General features: G+C 45.0%; 1 protein-coding gene across 1 annotated transcript in view; it reads left to right on the top strand.

Annotated features, from left to right (window-relative positions):
* Positions 1–22,539, top strand: part of GLB1 (galactosidase beta 1) — a 92,090-nt gene that overhangs the window by 20,987 nt on the left and 48,564 nt on the right. Inside the window, exons 2-10 of the mRNA XM_060110956.1 lie at positions 1,665–1,834; positions 3,968–4,118; positions 4,651–4,711; positions 6,194–6,288; positions 11,141–11,321; positions 13,979–14,037; positions 15,462–15,583; positions 15,670–15,710; positions 21,075–21,187. Coding sequence (XP_059966939.1) covers positions 1,665–1,834; positions 3,968–4,118; positions 4,651–4,711; positions 6,194–6,288; positions 11,141–11,321; positions 13,979–14,037; positions 15,462–15,583; positions 15,670–15,710; positions 21,075–21,187 — 993 coding nt within the window. The remainder of the gene's footprint in view (positions 1–1,664; positions 1,835–3,967; positions 4,119–4,650; positions 4,712–6,193; positions 6,289–11,140; positions 11,322–13,978; positions 14,038–15,461; positions 15,584–15,669; positions 15,711–21,074; positions 21,188–22,539) is intronic.

Here is a 22,539-nt window from a genome sequence, read left to right as displayed (position 1 = left end):
AGTCTCCTGGCGGCATGCAAGATCTTTAGTTCCCCGACCAGGGACTGAACCCGGGCCCCCTGCAGTGGAAGCTTGGAGTCCTAACCACTGGACTGCCAGGGAATTCCCACAGTCACAATACTTTACATTTGGATTTCAGGCCAAGTGTGATCTAGGACCCTTGCTCTCATTGATGTTTCTAGATATGGCTTCAAGGGCAACCCCCAAAGCTCTCATGGACTGTGATGCTGCTATGAAAAAGAGATTTTTTAAAAAAAGCCTAAAGATGCACAAGGAATCTTACCAACAATGGAGGATACTAATTAAATGGTCTCTTGTAGCCCTTGTCCTGTTGGAACCTGAGGTCTATTTCTACCTTTTTATATCCACCAGAGGGCAGTGTTCTATTCTGCCTCACAGTCGGCCTCCCCTTTGAGGTCTCCCCTTTCTTTTCTTTTTTTAATTAAAAAAATTTTTTTGGCCACGCTGCATGGCATGTGGGATTTTAGTTCCCTGACCAGGGATCCAACCCAAGCCCCTGCACTGGAAGCACAGAGTCTTAACCACTGGACCACCAGGGAAGTCCCAGAGGTCTTCCCTTTCAAATCCTAGCATTTCAGCTCCTGAAGTGATCCCCAAACTGTGTTTCTCAAACTTTGATTTGACTTCTAGAAATACATCTTACGTCTCAACCCCACAGAGACATACAACCATATGCAACTCTATATATGTATATATAACAAAATTTCATAAAATGACACTTGTTTTCATAGAGAACAGACCTGTGGTTGCCAAGGGGGAGGGGGGTTGGGAGAGGGATGGAGTGGGAGTTTGGGATTAGCAGATGCAAACTATTATATATAGAATGGAAAAACAACAAGGTCCTACTGTGTAACACAGGGAACTATATTCAACATCCTGTGATAAACCATAATGGAAAAGAATATGAAAAAGAATGTATATATGTGTATAACTGAATCACTTTACTATACAGCAGAAATTAAGACAACATTGTAAATCAACTATACTTCAATCAAATAAATTTAAAAAAAAACACTTGTCTTTACTATGTGCAATACACTGATATTTCTATTCTCTTTCATTATAAAAAGTGCCAATCATCACCAAATTGAGTTCACGACCTACAAATTGGGTCACACATACTGCCTTAGAGTTCATTTAGTCTGGCATCCTTCATATTTATGGATGAAGAGATGCAGGGTTAGAGAGGGATGCTCAGTCATTGTGGGACTCAGCGCAGCACCTAGGATAAGGCTTCAGGGCTTCGGACTTCTGATCTGTTGCTTTCAGCACAAAGACATTCCTGATGAGGGACACCCAGAGCTCCGGCAGGTCACAGCCATGGGGGCCAGGGTGTGTATGTGTGTGTTGCAGCTCCAGCACACTGAGCTTCGCCACACCTTGCGAAGAGTCCCCTGCAGCAGGGTTTTCTCTTTGGGCATGTAACTTCTGCAGCTCACCCACTGATTGTCACATTGGTGCCGGCCCCTGGAATCCTGCACGTGGCTCCTCCGTGCCCTGACTTATTAGTGGTTTGCTTTATAGCCCAGAATCAAGAACGTACACAAACTGAGAGGGAAGGGAGTCAGTTGCCACTGTTGAAGCGTCTGCTTCTGAGATGCGGAGGGTGGAAGTTCTCATGTGGTTCCGTCCTTGCTCTGTAGAACGCCTCCCAGAGGACTTTTGAGATCGATTACGGCCACAACTGCTTCCTCAAGGATGGCCAGCCCTTCCGCTACATCTCGGGAAGCATTCACTATTTCCGCGTGCCCCGTTTCTACTGGAAGGACCGGCTGCTGAAGATGAAGATGGCTGGGCTGAATGCCATCCAGACGTAAGTAGGAGGGCACTGGGCTCTCACCTGGGCCTGGACACACACCCCTGGAGGGAGGGTCCAGCTGCATCTCTCAGCGCAGCTGTTTCATTGCTCAGAACGGGGAATAGCATGGTCTGGGGTCCCGGGAGCGTCTAGTCATGGGCTTGAGTGTCCCTTCTTTAGACAATTAACTACTTCTTCCCACCTTGAACTTTGTCACCAGAAATCATAAAATGGATATCAGCTTGAAAGGGCAAAGGGAAGTAACAATGGTTGAGCGTTTACTGTGTGCAGGGCACATTACATGGATGATGCCATTTCTCCAAGGTCACCCTTCTTGTTTGCAGCTGGCGAAACTGAAATTTGCCCAGGCACATGTTTTTGGACAGAGGTCCCGCTGAGATTTGAAGATAAGGGTGTTGGTAGGCAACCATAGCTCCTCTCAGCTCCTAGAGGGATATGCCTTGTTGGGTAGATTCCTGAAACCTAGTTTGTCTTTGTGGTTCTGCTGGGGTGATTCCATGGCCCAAGGTTACAGAATTTTATCCCCAAAACTAGCTCTCCTTATCTCTTCTGCTGTTGTAAAGTGACTAATTGAGAAGGAAGTTGGGGTGGCTGGCCACTTTGGTTTTTGCATTGCTGATGTGGATTGCTGATAACTCTTCAAAGATAAAGGGTGAGAAAACTCAGCGGCAGATTCCTGGGACAGATAGTTAGGAAGAATCCCACTTGTTATTCTGGTTCTAGGGCCACTGGGACATGTCTGTAGCTTCAACACTAAGTTCTGGGGGACCAAGACTGTTCCAAGGAACCCTGAAACCATGGGATTGTGGAAAAAAAACACAAGCCAGCGGTCATCAAAGACACCTTTGTGATGGCAGTGGGTGGCTTCATATTTAAAGTTGTGTCCCAGGGCTTCTCTGGTGGCGCAGTGGTTAAGAATCCACCTGCCAATGCAGGGGATATAGGTTCGAGCCCTGGTCCGGGAAGATCCCACATGCCTCAGAGCAACTAAGCCCATGCGCCACAACTACTGAGCCTGCGCTCCAGAGCCCACGAGCCACAACTAGTGAAGCCTGCATGCTTAGAGCCCGTGCTCCGCAACAAGAGAAGCCACCGCAAGCAGAAGCCCGCGCACCACAACGAAGAGTAGCCACCGCTCGCTGCAACTAGAGAAAGCCCGCACGCAGCAATGAAGACCCAACGCAGCCAAAAATTTAATTTAAAAAAATAAACTTTTAAAAATAAATAAATAAATAAGTTTGTGTCCCATGCTGCAGGCAGCCCGAGGAGCTGGTTGGAATTTTATTTTATTTTTTATAAATTTATTTATTTATTTATTTATTTTTGGCTGCATTGGGTCTTCATTGGTGCATGCAGGCTTTCTCTAGTTGTGGCGAGCGGAGGCTACTCTTCATTGTGGTGCGCGGGCTCCTTCTCACTGCGGTGGCTTCTCTTGTTGCGGAGCATGGGCTCTAGGCACGCAGGCTTCAGTGGTTGTGGCACGCGGGCTCAGTAATTGTGGCACGCAAGCTCTAGAGCGCAGGCTCAGTAGTTGTGGCGCACGGGCTTAGTTGCTCCGCAGCATGTGGGATTTTCCCAGACCAGGGCTTGAACCCGTGTCCGCTGCATTGGCAGGTGGATTCTTAACCCAGACTGTGCCACCAGGGAAGTCCCAGAATTTTTGTTATTTTACCTCCTTCGGGCTATTCCTGACAAAATCTTTTGTTAGGAGGACACAGGGCTTGGAGGTTTTCCCATTTTTATTGAAAAATATTTTTCAAAAAATAAGTATGCCTCTTATTACTTTAGCACCAATATTTTCATTTTTCCTAAGCCCTTACATAGGCATAAGTGATTTTTCCATAGTAGTAATTTGTGTCCCTGAACTCTGTATTGTTTTTTAAGTCAAGCATTAAATAGGAATGGGAGTTCTTTGAAGGTCATACACTTAAAAGTGTTCCCCACAAGTTTGATTCTCTTGGTAGCTGCTGTGAAAACTCAAAAGAAGGCTTCTTTTCTGCGAGTCTGCCTTAGGAAGATGTCTGTGTGTCCTGCGGGTTTATAGTTCTGCAGACGGTTCAGAAATTCACGTAGGACACCTGGATTTTTTGAGCTATTTCCAGGAAGGGGCTGTGTGTGTCTTGGCAGGTACGTGGCCTGGAACTTCCACGAGCCCCAGCCAGGACAGTATGAGTTCACTGGGGACCATGACGTGGAGCATTTTATTCAGCTGGCACATGAGCTGGGACTGCTGGTCATCCTGAGGCCTGGACCTTACATCTGTGCGGAGTGGGACATGGTGAGTGCGGCTAGACCTGCCCTGCCTGCCTGGTATGCGGACAGGCAGGGATCTGGGGGCAAGTGAGTTAAAGCAGCGTTGGTAAGTCTCTAATTCCAGGTAACACGGGCCTGTGACTGAGCAAACCCAGTTGTCTTTTACCTTGGGCAGTGCCCAGGCAGAGAGGAGCAGGGAGGGATCAGAAGGCATGGGTCCTCCTCTTAGTGGTCACATACAGAAGTCAGTTTCCTCATCTATAAAAAGAAGTTCATGGTGTGGCCTCTGTCTGCCTCACAGGGTAGTTGTGAGGTTAAGTGGAGGAATCTGTAGAAAAGGCTTTGATTCTCAAAACATTGCATTCATGCAGAGTGATCTTATTTTTATTATGTTTACAATTTCTAATTGCCCTGAAAGTTACAACCCAGAAAGCCCAGCTCAAATACCCCTTCTCCCTGACACTTTTCTTCTTTCCCCTCACTGCTAATAGTAATTTCTGTCTCCCCTAAGACCTTATTATGGCCTCTTCTTCCTTTTTTTTTTTTCCCCCTCCTAGGGAGGATTACCTGCTTGGCTACTAGAGAAAGAATCTATTGTTCTCCGTTCTTCTGATCCAGGTAAGCTGTTACAGATGTCGTAAGAGAATTTAAGAAAGCTTAGATAATTTATATCAAAAGAGTCAGGTATTTCAAAGGCTGGGGTACTCCTCGGCGAATGCTTCCAAAAGTTTAGCGAAAGTGTGAGTGTTCATCCTCCTCCTCCAGATACTGAATGTTTTAGGAAAGAAGGACTATTCGAACAACTTGACCAGATCTCGCTGATACCCTGGTAACTCTTTGAATTGGCACTGGGCCCTGTTTGTGGTTGACTGGCTGATTTTAATGCTTTCTCTGCCTCTGTTCTTAGAATACGACATGGCTGGTGATGACTCCCAGCTAATCAGAATGGCACGTGTAGTTTCTGCAGTGGTGTCACTGGATTTCTCAGTAGCTGCGGTGTCTTCAGTTCCTTTGTCTACTTTTACAAAGTTATCTGTAAAATGATAGGTTTTTTTCTTGTCTAGCTGTAAACCCTGATCAATCTGCAGGTCCCATTTAGCTGCTATTCTTTTTTCTTTTTTTAAATTTTTATTGGAGTATAGTCGATTTACAATGTTGTGTTACTTTCTGCTGTACAGCAAAGTGAATCAGCTATAAATATACATATCTCAACTCTTTTTTAGATTCTTTTCCCATATAGGTCATTACAGAGAATTGAGTAGAGTTCTTAGCTGCATTTCTTAGCTGTCTTCTGAAGGCTTCAGTTTCTCTTGGTGATGAAGCTGGTCATAAGAGCAGCTAACACTGATTAAATTTGCTGTGTAAAAGGCTAGTATATTATGCTCTATATGCATTTCCTTCTTAGTGTACTACCCTCACATATTACGCTCTTAGTATATTAGTGTTTTTCCACATTTTATCTCAATTAATCCTTACAGCAACTTTATGACCTATGTACTCTGTTATCCCCATTTGACAATGTAAATGTATAATTGATTAGAACTTAATTTTTAAAAAACTCAACTGTGACAGAGAGGACACATCACTCAGTCATTCAACAAACATTGGTGGATGCCTCCTGTGCTGCAGGCTTTTTGTCCTAATGGCAGGGACAGATACCAGGCATACTGGTCCTTGTCCTCTCAGAGCTCCGCTGAGGAGACAACTCTCGGCAGGACAACTTTTTTTTTTTTTTTTGGCGGTACGCAGACCTCTCACTGTTGTGGCCTCTCCCATTACGGAGTACAGGCTCCGGACGCGCAGGCTCAGCAGCCATGGCTCACGGGCCCAGCCGCTCTGCGGCATGCGGGATCTTCCCACACGGGGGCACGAACCCATGTCCCCTGCATCGGCAGGCGGACTCTCAACCACTGCGCCACCAGGGAAGCCCGGCAGGGCAACTTTTAGCAGACTTTTAGTGCATGTAGCGCCCCCCATTTCAGAAAGTGGTTGTTGAATCCAGTCTGTTCAATCTCTGCTGCCAGCCCCAGGGTAATAGGCTGCGTTGTGTCTCTTTGTAGAAAAAGGCGTGTGATGGTGTTAAACCTGGTTGTCTTCCAGATTACCTTGCAGCTGTGGACAAGTGGTTGGGAATCCTTCTGCCCAAGATGAGGCCCCTCCTCTATCAGAATGGAGGGCCGATTATAACAGTGCAGGTAACCGCAGAGAGGAGCCTGGCCGGGTCAGGGGAGGTTTCCATCCATCCACATTATATATGGGAACAAAGCAGACATGAACCTCATATGTCTATTTCTTTCTTTTTTTTTTTTTTAATTTTTAAGATTGAAGTATCGTTGATTTGCTATGTTGTGTTAGTTTCAAGTGTACAGCAAAGTGATTCAGTCATATACATATATACATATATATTTTTTTTTTCCAGATTCTTTTCCACTATAAATTATTATAAGATATTGAATATAGTTCCCTGTGCTATACAGTAGGTCCTTGCTGTTTATCTTCATATGTCTATTTCTTTAAGATGCAATGCCACAGATGGTGCTTTGATTTAAATTGCATTTTGGGGAGGCATTACCATTTCTGAATGCTTGCTGTGTGAGACTCTCTGCTGGATGCCCTACAAATGCTGTTCAGTTATTCCAACCACCATCTTCAAAGAGGTTAACTGACTTGGCCAAGGTCACGCAGCTGGCAGATGTTGCAGCCTGGCTCCTCTCCGGTGCCACGTTGCCTTCTGGCCACAGGGATGCAGCATGGACTGACCTACTTTGGTGTCTGCACTACCTAGGCCGTCAGTTTCCATGGGTGTGGAAAGAGGATGCAGTGAATTGGGGCCACTGTGTTTTCTCTCCTACTTCCTGCCCTCACTTTCCTTCTTCCATGTGTTTTTCACTTTGCAATGACTGGTAGATTGTGAGGTATATCACGTGGTAAGAATTTTCCAAGTGAAAAATAGGTATACTTGACCTGCGATGATTTTTAATGTTTGTAAAAATACTTAGGTAAAACAAAACCATGTCTGTTGGTCATTTACCAAGGACGCTCTGATTGCAAAGAATAGGTTATGTAAAACTGGCTGCATCCTGGACCAGCAAGGGGGTGCGTGCGGTGCTCCCTAGGGGAGCGTGGGCCAGATTTCCTTCTTGTGAATAGCACTGTGGAGTGTTTGCAGGGACGGTCATTGTGGGGAGGGAGCCTGGCCATTTCCATGCCCTTCAGATATGAGAGGGCTGGGCTGGCCAGGGTGTCCTGCGTGGTGGAGAGAGGCCAGGCTGCTACTCCCAGAGAGGTGTACTGATAGCACTCACTGCCCCTCACCTGTCCTGAGTCTGTACCAGTTAAGCTTACAGGAGCCCATTTTCCTGTACGAAGATTTCAAGGCTGAAACTGGATGTATCTGCATAGCTGGGTCTTCTTCCTTTCTCTTGATCTCAGGTTTTCCTCAGTTTCCCTTGCTTTTTAGTCTCTGCTTCTGCCGAAATCACTTTCCATTTTTGCTGACAGCTTTTCTGTACTTTTTGGTTATTGAAATGCACCACAATGTCAACAAATATGAACTGTGCAGGGGAGAGCAAAGTTGACTGTCTTGGGGGGCATTTCCTCCTATGTCCATCCCTGGCAACCTCAGATGACTTGAACTTGACTGTGGATCCTGCTGGAGGACTCAGCTTCCTCCTCTCCCTTCCCCCCGTCACATCTCCACCTGCTAAAATCCCACCTAATCCTTTTGCCCCTTGATAATTAGGAGTGGGGGCCTTCCACCCACAAATTTGCTTCATCCAATTTGTGAGGTACTCATGAGGGATTAGCCCTGTTTATACCTGCTGTTTTGGAAGAGGAACAACTGAAAACGTCTGCAGTGTTTTGTTGCTTTATTAAGGAGATACAGGGTGAGATAATTATTCTAGAACAAAGACCTGCAACCTGCAAACCTGGCCCTCTGCCTGTTTTTGTAAATAAAGGCCACTGGCACGTGACCACGCCCGACCATTTATATATTGTCTGGGGCTGCTTGTGAACCACAATAGCACAGTTCAGTAGTGGAGACAGAGACATATGGCCAAAAAGCTCCAGATATTTACTCTCTGGCCCTTTATAGAAAAAGTTGGCAAACTCCTACTCTAGAAAAATGAGCGTTCCTCTGAGGCTAACTGCAACTTCGTCTATGAGTCTCAAGCCCTTATCTGTGTGTTTCTCCTCTCACCTCCCCCGCCTCCACACACACCTCTTCTTTCCTCTCGTTGGCAATGATAGAGAACTTGACTGTACGCTTTATTGCCAGCTTTCTGAGCACTTACCAGGTGCCAGGTGTTGTGCAAAAGCCCTATTTGTGTATTGGCTCAGTGAATCCTCATACAACCCAGTGAGGTAGATACACTCACCTCTTACAGACAAAGTGACATTTTACAGGTGGAGCCACCTGGATAAGAAGAGGCAGAGCTGAGGTTTGTACAGGGACTCGGGCCTCTCACGTCTGTGCCTGTGACCGCAGCACTAAGCTGTCTTGCGAATGTCGAGCTTTTCTCTTTCTCTAAAAACCTAACCAAATTAGGTATATGCATTTATTACAATCCTGTTTAAAATACAGTCCTGTATTTTATCTTAATACAATGATGATAATAGATAAATAAGATTTGAAAGGGTAAGTGAAAATCAATTACATTGGCTTGGGGCTTGGCCAGAAAAGAACGAGAGGTGCAGAGGCGCTGGGCCCTCTTAGTTGCTAAAGCCGACCCTTAAATTTAGCTCTGAACTTCTTGTCAGCCAGATGATGAAGGAAGACACAGCCATTTAAGTAGCTCTTAATTAAAGAGGAGAAAAAAGAAAATGAGGGGGACAGTACCTTGCCAGTATTTGCAAAGCTTTTCTTAAGATTTATTTCAATTATTTCCAAAGAGACTTCTGAGGCACTAATCAGAGTATCAGGATCAGTCATCCAAGGGGAGTTTCCTACTCTGTGTGAGTGGCAAACACCTTCTATTGCAGGATGGCTTCATGACCTGTGAAGCCCTTGATACTGGCCTACCACTACTTGTTTTGCTTCTTTTTTTTTTTAATTTAATTTATTATTATTTTTTTTTTTTGGCTGCACCTCGTGGCATATGGGATCCTAGTTCCCCGACCAGGGATGGAACCCACGTCCCCTGCACTGGAAGCGCAGAGTCTTAATCCCTGGACCTCCAGGGAAGTCCTTGTTTTGCTTCTTTCTTTCTTTCTTTCTTTAATTTATTTTATTTTTGGCTGCGTTGGGTCTTTGTTGCTGCACGTGGGCTTTCTCTAGTTGCGGCGAGCAGGGGCTACCCTTCGTTGCAGAGCATAGGCTCTAGGTGCACAGGTTTCAGTAGTTGTGGCTTGTGGGTTCTAGAGCACAGGCTCAGTAGTTGTGGCACACGGGCTTAGTTGCTCCGCGACATGTGGGATCTTCCGGGACCAGGGCTTGAACCCGTGTCCCCTGCATTGGCGGGCGGATTCTTAACCACTGCACCACCAGGGAAGCCCTGTTTTGCTTCTTGAACCCATAACATGAAAGTATAGTCAGAGGGATTCTCGCTGAGAAAACCATCGTGCATTAAACCATTTGGGAGGAGGTGCTTTGCAGATGATGATGGTGGTGTCTAGTTCTTCTACATCACTCCCTACTCCCTTCCCACTCCCCAGCTCTGTCCATAGGCTTCATGGAGCTACTAGCAATTTTGCCAACAGCATACTCCTTGCAGGACTACTCTCTACCTCCTGCTTCCCTGACCAGAGAGTGCCTTTCTGTCTAGAGCTACCTCGGGCAATCCCTCCGGGGAAGCTTCCTTAACCATCTCTTCCAACCACTCTCAGACTGGGCACCTCTTTTCTGGGGGCTCACAGTTTCTTACGCTCATATTCAAAGGCCATGTATCCCTAGGATCACAAAAATTTGTTTTGCGTTGTGTGCAGGTAGAAATTGTTATGTATGGGAAATTTTAGAATTTTTGTAAAATTGTGAAGTATACCACACACACATTAATGTGCAATAATGAAGCATTATGATGAGAACAGCCACAGAGTGACCACCCAAGATGGAAAATGGTACGTGGCCAGGACCCTGGAAGCTTCCCACGTGTCCTTCTTAATCACACCCCACTTCTTTTCACTCTTCTGACTTTCGTAGCCATCAGCTTCTTGCTTTTCTTTCACGTTTACCAATTATGTGCACACCAAGACTTGATAGTTTGGTTTTGAATGATTTGGATTTTCTATTCGGGAAATTGTATCGTGTGTATTTTTCAGTGTCATGCTTCTTTCACCAACCTCTATACCTCTAAGATTCTTTAGTGTATTGGATTTTTTGGTGTATCTGGTGTATTGGAAATAAATGAAGGTCATTCGTTTTATTGCTTTAGAGCAATGTTACTTAATCTTTTTTTCATCGTTGCCCATTAAAGATCCTCTCTAGACATATTTTTCTCATTGCCCCCCATGAAATTTTAATACCTGAGATATACTGTATAATTGTACATATATCTGTACTTTATATGAAAAATAAGATTTTTTTTTAAATCCTATAAAAATCAGCTCCCACCTCCTTGGGGATGCTCTCCACCTCATTGGGAATGGACACTTCAGAGCAGGGGTTACTACCCTCAGCACTATTGTCATTGTACCCAGTAATTCTTTGTTGTGGTGGCTGACAATGCAGGATCTCTAGCAACATCCTTTGGCCTCTACCCACTGAATTAACAGATGATTTTTCTTCATTTTTTAATATTTTTGCCATGGAAAGGTATTATTTATGTAATGTTTAAAGTATCGGTTACCTATTATAGGGGACAATATCACTACAATCTGAAAACTAACATATTGGCTGTTTTCCTTATTTCTGGGAGGTATTAGAAGGTAGGTTTTTATGCTGAGTTGCTTTTTGGAAAATGAGTTTTGAGGCTTGAGTGTAGGAGATATTTGGGGGTATTACTAAGCCTTGTCATCTCAGAGATGTGCAGGTAGTTTCTCTAAACAAAAGCTTGCCTTCGGACGTTGGAGTCTCCTGATTTCTTTCCCCTCCTCTTTTTAAATTTGCAGGTTGAAAATGAATATGGCAGCTACTATACCTGTGATTACAACTACCTGCGTTTCCTGCAGAAGCGTTTCCACTACCACCTGGGTGAGGACGTGCTCCTGTTCACCACGGACGGGGTGCGTGAGAGTCTCCTGCAGTGCGGGGCACTGCAGGGGCTCTATGCCACCGTGGACTTCGGAGCAGGTTGGTGTCTACAGTCACAGAAACCCAGCTGAGCAGGCAGGTTTGGGCTTTTTACTCCATCGGTCGTTCTAGGCAGCTGTTGTTCAAGTGGCAAGGGCATATCGAGTGAGATTTCCCAAATTTTCCTGTGTCTGGTAACTGGTAAAATAGAAAACCTGATAATGCACCCCTCCATTGCAGAGATCATTTTATGTCAGCTGAGCTGGCCCTTAGGTCAAGAGCTCCATTTCCAGCCCTGGCGGAGCTGGCTGAAGCCTGGAGTCCCGTTCTCTTAGGGGCTGCCTGCCAGGAGCAGTTCCAGGTGGAGGAGCTCCACCTTTCAGGCTCTGTCTGGGATGTGCTGCTCTTCCCTGCTCCCCCTGTCCCCCGAGTCGTGGCTGGATGCTCGAGCTGGGTCGTGGCCATCGTGAACTCTGAGGCCAGCCCTGGGGTTCGGGGAACTTACCTGGCACTTCCGTTTTCTTTCTACATAAACTCATAAGGCTGGGAACTGTGATGGGCCGGAGGTGGTTTGGCAGATGCTACAAAAAATCGTCTTGCCTGATGCATTAGTGCTGTGTAAGCTGCTGAGGTTCCACACATGAAAGGAGGGCTGGGATGCTTCGGGCTGTAATGACATTAAGAAATCTCCATGTAGGTTGAGAGCAGCTTTCATAAAAGGCATGGCAGCTAAATGCATTGTGTGATCCTGGACTTTTTTTTTTCCGTGTTTTTTTTTCTTTCTTTGGTTCTTGTTGTTATGAAGGACATTATTGAGACAATTGAAATCTTTGAATAAAGCCTTTAGATTAGATAATAGTATTCTATCCATGTTAATTTCCTGTTTTTTATCATTGTATTCTGTTTATTTAAAGAATGCCCTTGCCCTTAGGGGATACACACTGAAGTATCTAGGGGTAAGGGGCCATTCTGTCTGAAAATTACTCTCAAATGGCTCAGAAAAAAATATGCATATTCATATAGAGAGGGAAAACCTGATAAATGTGGTAAAATGTTAACAGTTGGGGAACCTGGGTGAAGGGAAGATGAGTTCTTTGTACTATTCTCACAGCTTTTCTGTAAGTCTGAAATTATTTCAAAATGAAAAGTTACTGCCCCACCCAAAAAGACCAGCTCTTCAAGTAGCATAAGGATCCCGCTGTTCTCCCATCTGAGGGATGAGACACACATCCAGCGTTGCCTTCTCTTGAGAAGGATGTACGGAAAACTGAAGCTGCATTTTTAAAAAGATTCTTCTACACTACCAACAAGGAAATAACTGGCTCTGAGTGAATTGAGTGTTTCTAGAAACATGGTACGTTGCTCAGAGCATTTGACGATGAAATAACTCATCTACAAAGCGCTGCACAGGAAGTGGCATGCTGGTTTCGTCCTGCTTTGGCACACTTCCCAACACAGTGATGAAAAAGCACAGTATTTTTCTGTTGGGAGGAACAAATTGAAGATTATTATGAGTTAGTTGTAATTATTTGTATATAGGGTGACAGCACATACAAATAATGCTTCTGCTGCGGGTTCAAGGACAGACACTCAAGACCAGTGTACCTGGGGCAGGTGGGGCTGTGGTAGCTTTATTCATTTGTGTGCAAGAGGGGCAGTGCCTGGGGTCAGATCCCAGGAGAGGCGCCTGAGAGCAGCATTTAAAGATCTGGAAGCTACCGAACGCTTAATAGTGAGAAATTTACAGCCATAAAATAAATGAGATTCCATTCTTTCTTGATCAGCACATTCTCTCCTGAAAGCTGGCCTTACAGAGAAGCCCAGGGCTTGTCCAAGAGCAGGGGGTTTTTGGAGACTTGGCTGGTGTTCCTTTCACACTGGGACACTCACTGCGGGAACTGGACTGTGCAGTGTGGGGTCAGGGTGTCCTCTGCTCTGGCTGGGAAGCACTGTGCGTGTTCACTGATGTAAAGCAGCCCATTACCTCTCTGGGGAGAAACGCTTTCTCTCTTTAGAGGTGGAGGGGAGAACAGAGACGTGGGAAAGCAATATGAGATACAGGCATCCTAATGGAATATTTCAGAAGAAAAAATTGAGTTCGCGAGTAGTCTGGAATGACTGTTGATGTACAAATTAAAATTCAGAGTATACTCCGTGATTCAGGGATAAATGTAATTAGAGCACATTTGTCCCTTTGATTTGTTAATTAAGTGGTAGATATTTGTGCCACTATGATGTGTATGGCACTGTGGAGCTTACCAGGAAGTATGTTCAAAGCAGGGCTATCCTGTAGGGAGCAGCTAGGTCAACCAGATGTCCGAGTGAAGAGAGAGAGAGAGAGAGAGAGAGAGAGAGAGAGCGAGAGAGAGAGAGAGAGAGAGAGCGAGAGAGAGAGCGAGAGAGAGATAGAGAGGCACCAGCCATGTGTCCAGGTGCTGGGGACACAGAGGAAGCACAAAGCCTGTGCCGTGATCTCCCAAAGGAAAGCAGTCAGGAGAGGCCCGGGCACTGTTCACAGAGGAAGCGTCATTCCGTGGTCCCCACGGTCCGTCAAATGGATGGCCTGAGTCCCCACCTAAAGCTAGCTTGGAGGTGTGCAAGCCCCTGGGGGTGTGGGGAAGGGAGGGGGCCTCGGGCGCAAGTCCTACGAAGGAATCTTTTTATTTAACTTCTTGTCATTCCCATGGCTGACCGTCCTTCTCCCTCTCATTTTTCAGATGTCAACATCACAGCTGCTTTCCTAATCCAGAGGAAGAGTGAACCCAAAGGACCCTTGGTAAGAATCAGGTGTGAGGCCTGGGGAGACTGTTTGCTTGTACTAACTTCATTACCGCTGCTGGGAGAGAGCGATTAACTGCTGCAGAGGGTGGGAATGGATCCTTGGTTTCTCTGGGTCTGAGGTCAGCAGCTGATGGGAGTGTAGAGACCCCCTTCTGGACACATGGGAAACAGCAGAAGCAGTGCTGCTGCTTGACGCTGAGGCCCTGCACTGGATGGGGGCAGAATGGGGACCAAAGTGAACATCCCACCTCCATCAGGCTCTGCGCTCTTGCATACCTCATCGTATTTGGTCCTCGTGCCAGCTCTCATAGGTAGTATCATTGTCTCCATTTTCAATGAAGCTCAGAGACCATGTCACTTGCCCAGGGTCGTACAGCTGGTGAGTGGCAGGGCCAGGATCTGTGTTCAGGTCTGTGTTTCTTGAAAGCTCTTTGTGACAGAGCTTCTCCACCTTTAGTGTGCTTACAAATCACGTGGGACTCTTGCCAAAATGCAAACGTTGATCTGTTGGGTCTGGGAGGGGATTGAGATTCTGCATTTCTGACAAGCAACCAGGTGACATGGGGATGTAGGGTTGCTGACCACTCTGGGAGCCGCGGGGCTCTGTGACATGCTGTGTAGGCGCCTGGGAGGTGGAGATGGCGGCCAGGTCCTGGCAGGTGTGCTCAGCCCATCAAAGATGCAGCCCTCTCTGTGCTTCCCTTCTCCTTGCATTTGTGGCAGTTATCCTTGTCACTTGGCCCCGTGTAAGGGGGAATATCCTGTGCCTTCCCCGCAGCAAGTCAGGCTGCCCCGCCTGTGTACCCACCTTTGTACAAAGCAGCCTTTTCTGAACCTGGTCTCTGCTTGGTGAGCCATGCAGAACCCAAGTTCCCAGACTCTGGGTGGAGTTATTTCCTGGAGCCTGAGACAAGAAGTCCCTAGAACACGTCCAGATTTCTCTTTCCTTCTATAGATCAAGGGCTTGGCAGGGTCATGCCCAACAGAAACATGAAGTGCTTGGGGCCTGCTTGGCAGAATATTTGGACAAGTCTACCTCACTTTAAGTCAACCTGAGATCTGAAAATCTGGATTCACACAAAGGGTGAATTTGGAGCTAATTATTTTATAAACATTTTGTCATCTGATTCTTTTGCCCAACAAACTTTCCTACCATATTCAAACTGGGGATTGGTTAACAAGATTTTGATGCAGGTACAACTTTTCAGGGACACCTGTATTGTCCGCACCTGAGACCTGAGTTTAGGCAATGCTATATGGGATGTCCTCATTGGTCTCCCAGCTCCAGGTAAGGTAATGAACGTCAGCTCCTCTCCCCACCTGTTTCTCGGTAGAGAACCTAGGGCAGTAGTTACTGAGAAGCCCAGCATGTGAAAGTCTTAAGTCTATCCTAAGCTCCGTATCCCTTTCTCTTTTCAGGTCAATTCTGAATTCTACACTGGCTGGTTAGACCATTGGGGCCAACCTCACTCAACAGTCAAGACTAAAGTGGTGGCTTCCTCCCTTCACGATATTCTTTCCCGAGGGGCCAGTGTGAACATGTGAGTGTTATTTTTCGGAGGGGAGGCTGTTCTCCGTAGCTGTGGACTCATGGTGAAGTACTGTCTGTTCTCTTGTTTCCTTGTAGGTACATGTTTATAGGTGGCACCAATTTTGCCTATTGGAATGGTAAGAGCAATTTAACATCTGTTTGTAGAATCTAATCCTAAAATGTTTCTGGTGCTTGATTTTTGGAGGGGTGTGCCTATGGACAATTGTTATTTTCTATTTTTGTTTGCTTTCTCCCAAATTTTCTAATATATAAGAATTGCCTATACAATTTAAAGAATCATTTTTCTTTTATTTATTAAGAAGAGGAGAGAAATGTTGAATTTACTTTTCTATTGAGAACTGATTTTAAAAAATTGAGTATCCAGGTGTTATGAAATAATCAGTGTTATATAAATGAGGAACTGCATTATGATGATTATAAATTACCCTTCTATACTTGTTTTAGATGCTCACAAATTACTTGTTCTTTTAAAATTAAATTCAGAATTTTAATTTAATTTATAAATGTGTTATAGAATCATAGAAATGGAATATTTTTCATATGTAAATACGAATCTTTCAAAGTTTTCTTTTTTTTTCTTTTTTTATTTTATTGAAGTATAGTAGATTTACAGTGTTGTGGTAGTTTCAGATGTACAGCAAAGTGATTCAGATATAGATAGATATAGATATATAGATATGTATTGTTTTTCAGATTCTTTTCCCTAATAGGTTATTATAAAATATTGAGTATAGTTCTCTGACTATACAGTAGGTCAAAAAATCATTTTTCCTTAAAAAAGATTTAAGAGACATAACTTGTACATTTAGAACCTATTGTTTTAAATCAAGCTAGTCAGGCATGTCATAGTCTCTGGCTATAACTTACTTGTTCATATATTCTGGTCTTTTTCTTCTCTTTTTTTTTTAAAAAAAACACTTTGTTTTTTTGAGATATAATTCACATACCATAAAATTCATGATTTGGGGAATTTCCTGGCTGTCCAGTGGTTAGAACTCCGCGCTCTCACTGCCGAAGACCTGGGTTTGATCCTTGGTTGGGAAAGTAAGACCCCACAAGCCACATGGTGTGGCCAAAATAATAAATAAATAAATTCATGATTTTAAAGTATATAATTCAGTGGTGTTTAGTTTATCACAAACTTGTGCAGCCATTATCACCATCTAATTCCAGAACATTTTCATTACCCCAAAAAGAAACCTCGTACCCGAGAAATGCCCCACTCTCCCTCCTCCCAGCCCCTGGCAACCACTCGTCTACTCCCTGTCTTTATGGATTTGCCTATTCTGGACATTTCATACGAAGGGAACCATACAATTTGTGGTCTTTTGTGTTTGACTTCTTTCATTCAGCATAATCTTCTCAAGGTTCATCTATATTGTACTGTGTATCAGGACTTCATTCCTTTTTATTGCTGAATAATATTCTATTGTGTGGATATACCACATTTTGTTTATCCATTCATCAACTGATGGACATTTGGGATGTTCCCCCTTTTGGGCCATTATGAATAATGTTCCTATGAACATTGATGTGTAAGTATTTGTTTGAACCCCTGTTTCAATTCTTTTGGCTTTACACCTAGGAGTGGGATTGCTGTTTCATATGGTAACTAACTCTATATTTAGAGTTAGAGGAACTGCCACAGTGTTTTCTAAAGCAGCTGCACCATTTTACATTCCTATATGGCCTATATGGTCTTTTTTTTTAGTAGGAAAAATTATGGTAAAATTCTCTTCATTGTCATTGACTTTTGCCAGACAAACCATCCTATATTGCTTTTCTCTAGACCTCATTCCCCACATCTCTCCACATCTGCATTTTCCTCTAGGAGTCACTGAGGATGCTCTACAGTTGAGTTTTGGAAACCTAATTGGACCTCAGTCTCCTGGTGTTAGTAATTGGACACTATCAGCTCTTAATGAATTTTCTTCTTCAAACTGCTATCTTTTGTGCAGGGCAGGATGGTCAAGGAGAAGACTTTGGTTAAAGTATTATTAATATTATTATTAGAGCCAAAAAATGGAGATAATGCAAAGTTCAAATGTCATTTCTTAAAAGACAGTAGTGTGCCAAGGCTGGTAATTGAAGTTAGATCAGCCCTGTGTCTGTCTTCCCCTTAGAAACACTTCAGACTTTGTGATGCCTTTTGCATCCAGAAAGTAGAGATTCCTCCTAGCTTCCATCCATGGAACCAAGACCAGTCACCAATCCAGGAATAAAGACTGATATTTTTTGAAACTTTACAGTTCATGAAACAATTTTTTATATCCTATTATTTTATTGAAAACAATACATTCTTTTTTTTTTAATATATTTATTTATTTTTGGCTGCATTGGGTCTTCGTCATTGGGTCTTAGTTGCTGCGCGCGGGCTTTCGCCAGTTGTGGCGAGCGGGGGCTGCTCTTTGTTGTGGTGCACGGGCTTCTCATTGCAGTGGCCTCTCCCGCTGCAGAGCACAGGCTCTAGGCGAGTGGGCTTCAGTAGTTGTGGCACGCGGACTCAGTAGTTGTGGCTCGTGGGCTGTAGGGCGCAGGCCCAGTAGTTGTGGCACACTAGCTTAGTTGCTCCGCGGCATGTGGAATATTCCCAGACCAGGGATCAAACCTGTGTCCCCTGCATTGGCAGACAGATTCTCAACCACTGCGCCACCAGGGAAGTCCCAATACATTCTTTTTTAAAATTTACGTATAATAACTGATTCACTTTGCTGTACACCTGAAGCTAATACAACATTGTAAATCAACTATACTCCAATAAAAATTTAAAAAATAAATAAAATTTACATGTATAAAACTACCACTCAGAAGTTGTCCTTAATCCTGTCCCTTGCCCCTGACCCTGCCATAAACAATACAAGGCTTTTTCTGCCTCTGTTTTCCCATTTAGTCCTCATAGCAGTCTCATCTGGGCTGGGGATTATGGACCCACTTTACAGAGAAGAAAAACAGGGTACCAAAAAAGTCCACAAGATTCCCATTCAGTTGGCAGAGAGTGGAGCCTGGGCTCAAACTCAGGCCTTGGAAAGCTGGTCACCGCTCTTTGGATAACTCCTTGCAGCCTGAAGCCTGTGTTTCCAACCCCCAAACCAGCCCCTCTGTGTTTGCGGGCCTTTCTCTCCTGCCCTGTTGCCCGGTCTCTTTGTGGGAGTTGGGCGGGGGGGTGAGCAGTCTCTGCTTTTGGCTGCTATTCTTCAGGCCAGCTTCCCAGAGGAGAGCATGGGAGAAAACCTCCGGCTCAGGTGCTCACTGCGTTCCTGCCCACAATAGCTGCCCATGCTGTGCAGATAGGAACCCACTCTGTGCTCATGTATCCCCATGGGAGCCAGGCTGTCCTCTCCTCCTCACACACCCTGCAAAGCTGAGGAGCGGTACATTCTGCCATTTCTCTTGTCTTGCTACCTCACACTCCCCAGCGTGGCCAGAGGAGGCTGAAGTCAGCACTGTTTCCCTAGGACACTGCCCTGTGGGGATCTGAAACATCCAGAGGAAGATTCTACTGATAGAACTGCACAGACTTAGTTTTCCAGTCTGTCCTGTAACCCATTGGCCAACTTCCCAGCCTGGGTTCCCTTGGCCCGTAAAGTATGTTTCTGGGTGTTCACACTTGTTGACACTCCTTCACAGAGCTCCTTCTCATGCATGGCTCTGCAGGGGCCTCGGGTAAACAAGGCCATGCCTACCACTAGGATGCACTTGGTCTAGTGGAGCGAGGTCACTGCCACACTGAGCAAGAGGAGGGACCACAAAGGAGAAGGTGAGCTCCTTGCAGCAAGGGATGTGGTTTTTCTTTTCTTTGCATCTCACAGCAAAGGATGTGTTTTAACATAGGTGTTCCCAGAGGCAGGAGAGTAAAAGTAATATGACTGGATCAATTCAATAGGTTGAGTGGTCCAGGTCTTTCAAAATATAGATTCTGTGCATAGAACAGATTAGACAGTCTTTGGGGGATGACCTGATCCTTGGCCTCCCTCATCTGTCAACCCCGCCACCAGTAGGATCACCCAGGGCGGCTCCATCATTCGTGAGCTGTGGGATCACTCCAAGGAATTCGTTACTAAAGCATAGTGAACTGTCAGATTTTGTGCCTCATTTACTTAAAAATTAGATTGGATATAAGATTATCCTAAAATAACTGTATTCTTTCACACACTTGCACTGCAAAATGCTCTCTGGAATAGAAGAGAAAGGGGTGGCATGGAGCCTTGCTGGTCTGCAAACAGCGTCAGTGTCACCTGGGAGGCTTACTTAGAAATGCAGAGTCTCAGGTCTGACCCTAGCCCTGGTGAATCAGAATCCCAGGTTGGGCTGAGGAGTGTGTTTTAACCAGCTCTCCACGTGACTCTCAGTCCAGGGCAGGTTGTGCTGACACAGGGTCACTGCCCAAATTTGCAGAGTCTCCTACCTGTGAATATCACCTGTGACAAGGCTGGGGCCCACTGGTCTAGACTGTGCCCCTTGGATAATAATTGCAACGCTGTTTGCTTTTTGCATCCACAGTATTGGCATTATCTATTAGTCTCTGTGGCAGGTCACGACCCCTGGGAAACGGACTCTGAGATTGCCTGGCACAAGTTTATTGGGGTGTGCTCCCAGCGGCAACACCAGTGAGAGTCAGGATTGGGCAGAAGGAGAAGCTGGGCAGTGATGCAGTCTCAGAAGTGGCTCAGCTGATTCTAGAGGGAGCTCTGGAGCTGGGATGGCCCTTTGAGGCAAGGGGACTGGGCTTTTATATCCCTGCACTGGTCAATCTTTGGATGTGGGCGATCCCAGGAGGGGTGTAATCTTGGGCAAGGCGGCCCAGCAGAGGTCAAGGACCAGAGAGGGGCACTCAGCCAGCACTCCCGGTAACTGGGGGAATGAGTGAGTGCCTGGGCCCTGAAGGTCAATGTGAGAGGCACACCACAGCACCCCCTAACTCTTTGCAGACATTACAAACACCCAAGGTTACACTTGACTTTCAGTGGGCTGATGTGCGTCTGCAGTCATCTCCCAGTTTGTTTGGTCTGATAGCCCCTTAGTTGTTTGCAGCTGATCCTGGGCCCAGAAAACTGTGTGTCCACCATGGACCTTTTCTCAGCCACACATGAGGTCATGAACAAGATCACGGCTGCAGGGTTAACAGTCAGACATGTGGGTCATGCCATGAGCCTTGCCGTTGCTGGTTGTGAGATGTCCAGGGATTTTGGGGGGAGCTTCAGAGGCCCTGCTTGTCCAGTGACAGGGCTGTCTGCTGGGGTCGCTGAGAGAGTGGATGGGGAAAGTGCTCCGTAGACTCTAAGAGCTTGGCGAGGGCCACCTGCAGGAAGAAACTCGTTTCTCTAAACCTTGCCTCCTGAGGGCCACCTCTGTGTCACTTAACAGTTGGCTCTAATGTGTTCCTTATTTTCTCCCTCCACAATGCCGAGCCATGAATCCCAAAGAACTTGTCCCAGGGGAAGGCCTTCCTTAGTAGCTAGTGGCACGGTTTTGTCTTCCAGGGGCCAACACGCCCTACCAAGCACAGCCCACCAGCTACGACTATGATGCCCCCCTGAGCGAGGCCGGGGACCTCAGTGAGAAGTATTTTGCTGTGCGGGATGTTATTCAGCAGGTGAGTGCTTTGTACGGGCTGCAGGGGCTGGTCTGGGCCAGAGCCTGCCCGGGACTCACAATGCTCTGTAGACAACTTCCTGGAGCCTTTGTGTTTAAAAGGACGGATGAAGAGAAGCATGAGCAAGACTTGGCCTTGAGTCTTGTTCCCACCCGATTAAGAGTGAGCCTGTCAGCAAGGTACTCCACAGTACGTTGTAAGGATTAAAAAGAGCACAGGTAAGGCCTCCGGTATAGCCCTGACACATCTGTTGTCCAGTAAGCGGTGGCCGTTTATACTATTATTCATACTAAACAGAAGAAAATGTGTGTCCACATAAGTAGCTGAAGTATGCAGGAAAGAAAATCCATGGGCATTCTGAACACGGTACAAATGTGAGCTGTCAGCAATGCTTCATTTTTCTATTTGGGGCAAGTGATTGCTGTTTCTTCCTGGCCTGACACCTGAATGCTTAGTCCTGCTAACGTTGTGACCTTTGAGGCATCTAACGCACCCAGGTGGGGTTTCCTGTCTGTGTGGCTTTAAAAAAAAACCCACAGTTTTTCTGCTCAGTCACCTGAGTTTTGAAGTTAAAAAACAAAGATTTTCTGCCTATATATGGTATGGACTTTTTTTTCTGTTAGTTTTAGGTATACTGTAGTCTTAGTTTAAGCCTAAGTGTTATTTATATTATGAAAATTTTTAAACATATTGAAAAATATGATCTATACTTAACTACTCTTAGAGTTTGTCCATTTGATCTACGTTTTCAGATGTGTGGTTAAAATGTTGCTCGTGTGATTTTTATTGTGGGTTTAATCTCTGTAGAATTTAGAGTGATGACTCCCAAGTCCTGTCTTGTACATTTGTTCTCTGTTTCAAAGCTCTCTATTCCTATCTTTATTATTTCCTTCCTTTATTTGAAGTTTAGCTTTTTAAACTGGGCTTTCTTCTTTTCTTTTCTAATATAAATACTCAAGTCTATACATTTCCTTCAAGTACTGCTATGGTGCCATCTCATAAGTTTTGATATGTAATATATTTATTATTGTTTGCTTTTAAACATGCCTATTTTGATTTCTCTTTGACCCTTCAAACGTTCAGAAGTGAGTTTTTAAATTATTAAACATAAGTATTTTTCTAGTCTGTTGGTTTCTCACATATTTGCATTGTGGTTGGAGAATGTAGTGTGTATGATACCAATCCCTTGAAGTTTCTTGAACCTCTCGGTAGAGCCTGGCCTATACCAATATGAACAAATATTCTGTGTATTCTCAAAAAGACTTCGTGTTTTATAATTGTTGGCTATAATCTGTATATGTGTTCATTAGATTAAGCTTATTAATGGTGCTGCTGATATCTTTGATATCCTT

Source organism: Mesoplodon densirostris, chromosome 10 (assembly GCF_025265405.1).
Source record: "Mesoplodon densirostris isolate mMesDen1 chromosome 10, mMesDen1 primary haplotype, whole genome shotgun sequence".
Lineage (NCBI taxonomy): Eukaryota > Metazoa > Chordata > Mammalia > Artiodactyla > Ziphiidae > Mesoplodon > Mesoplodon densirostris.
This window is presented reverse-complemented; position numbering and strand designations above follow the sequence as displayed.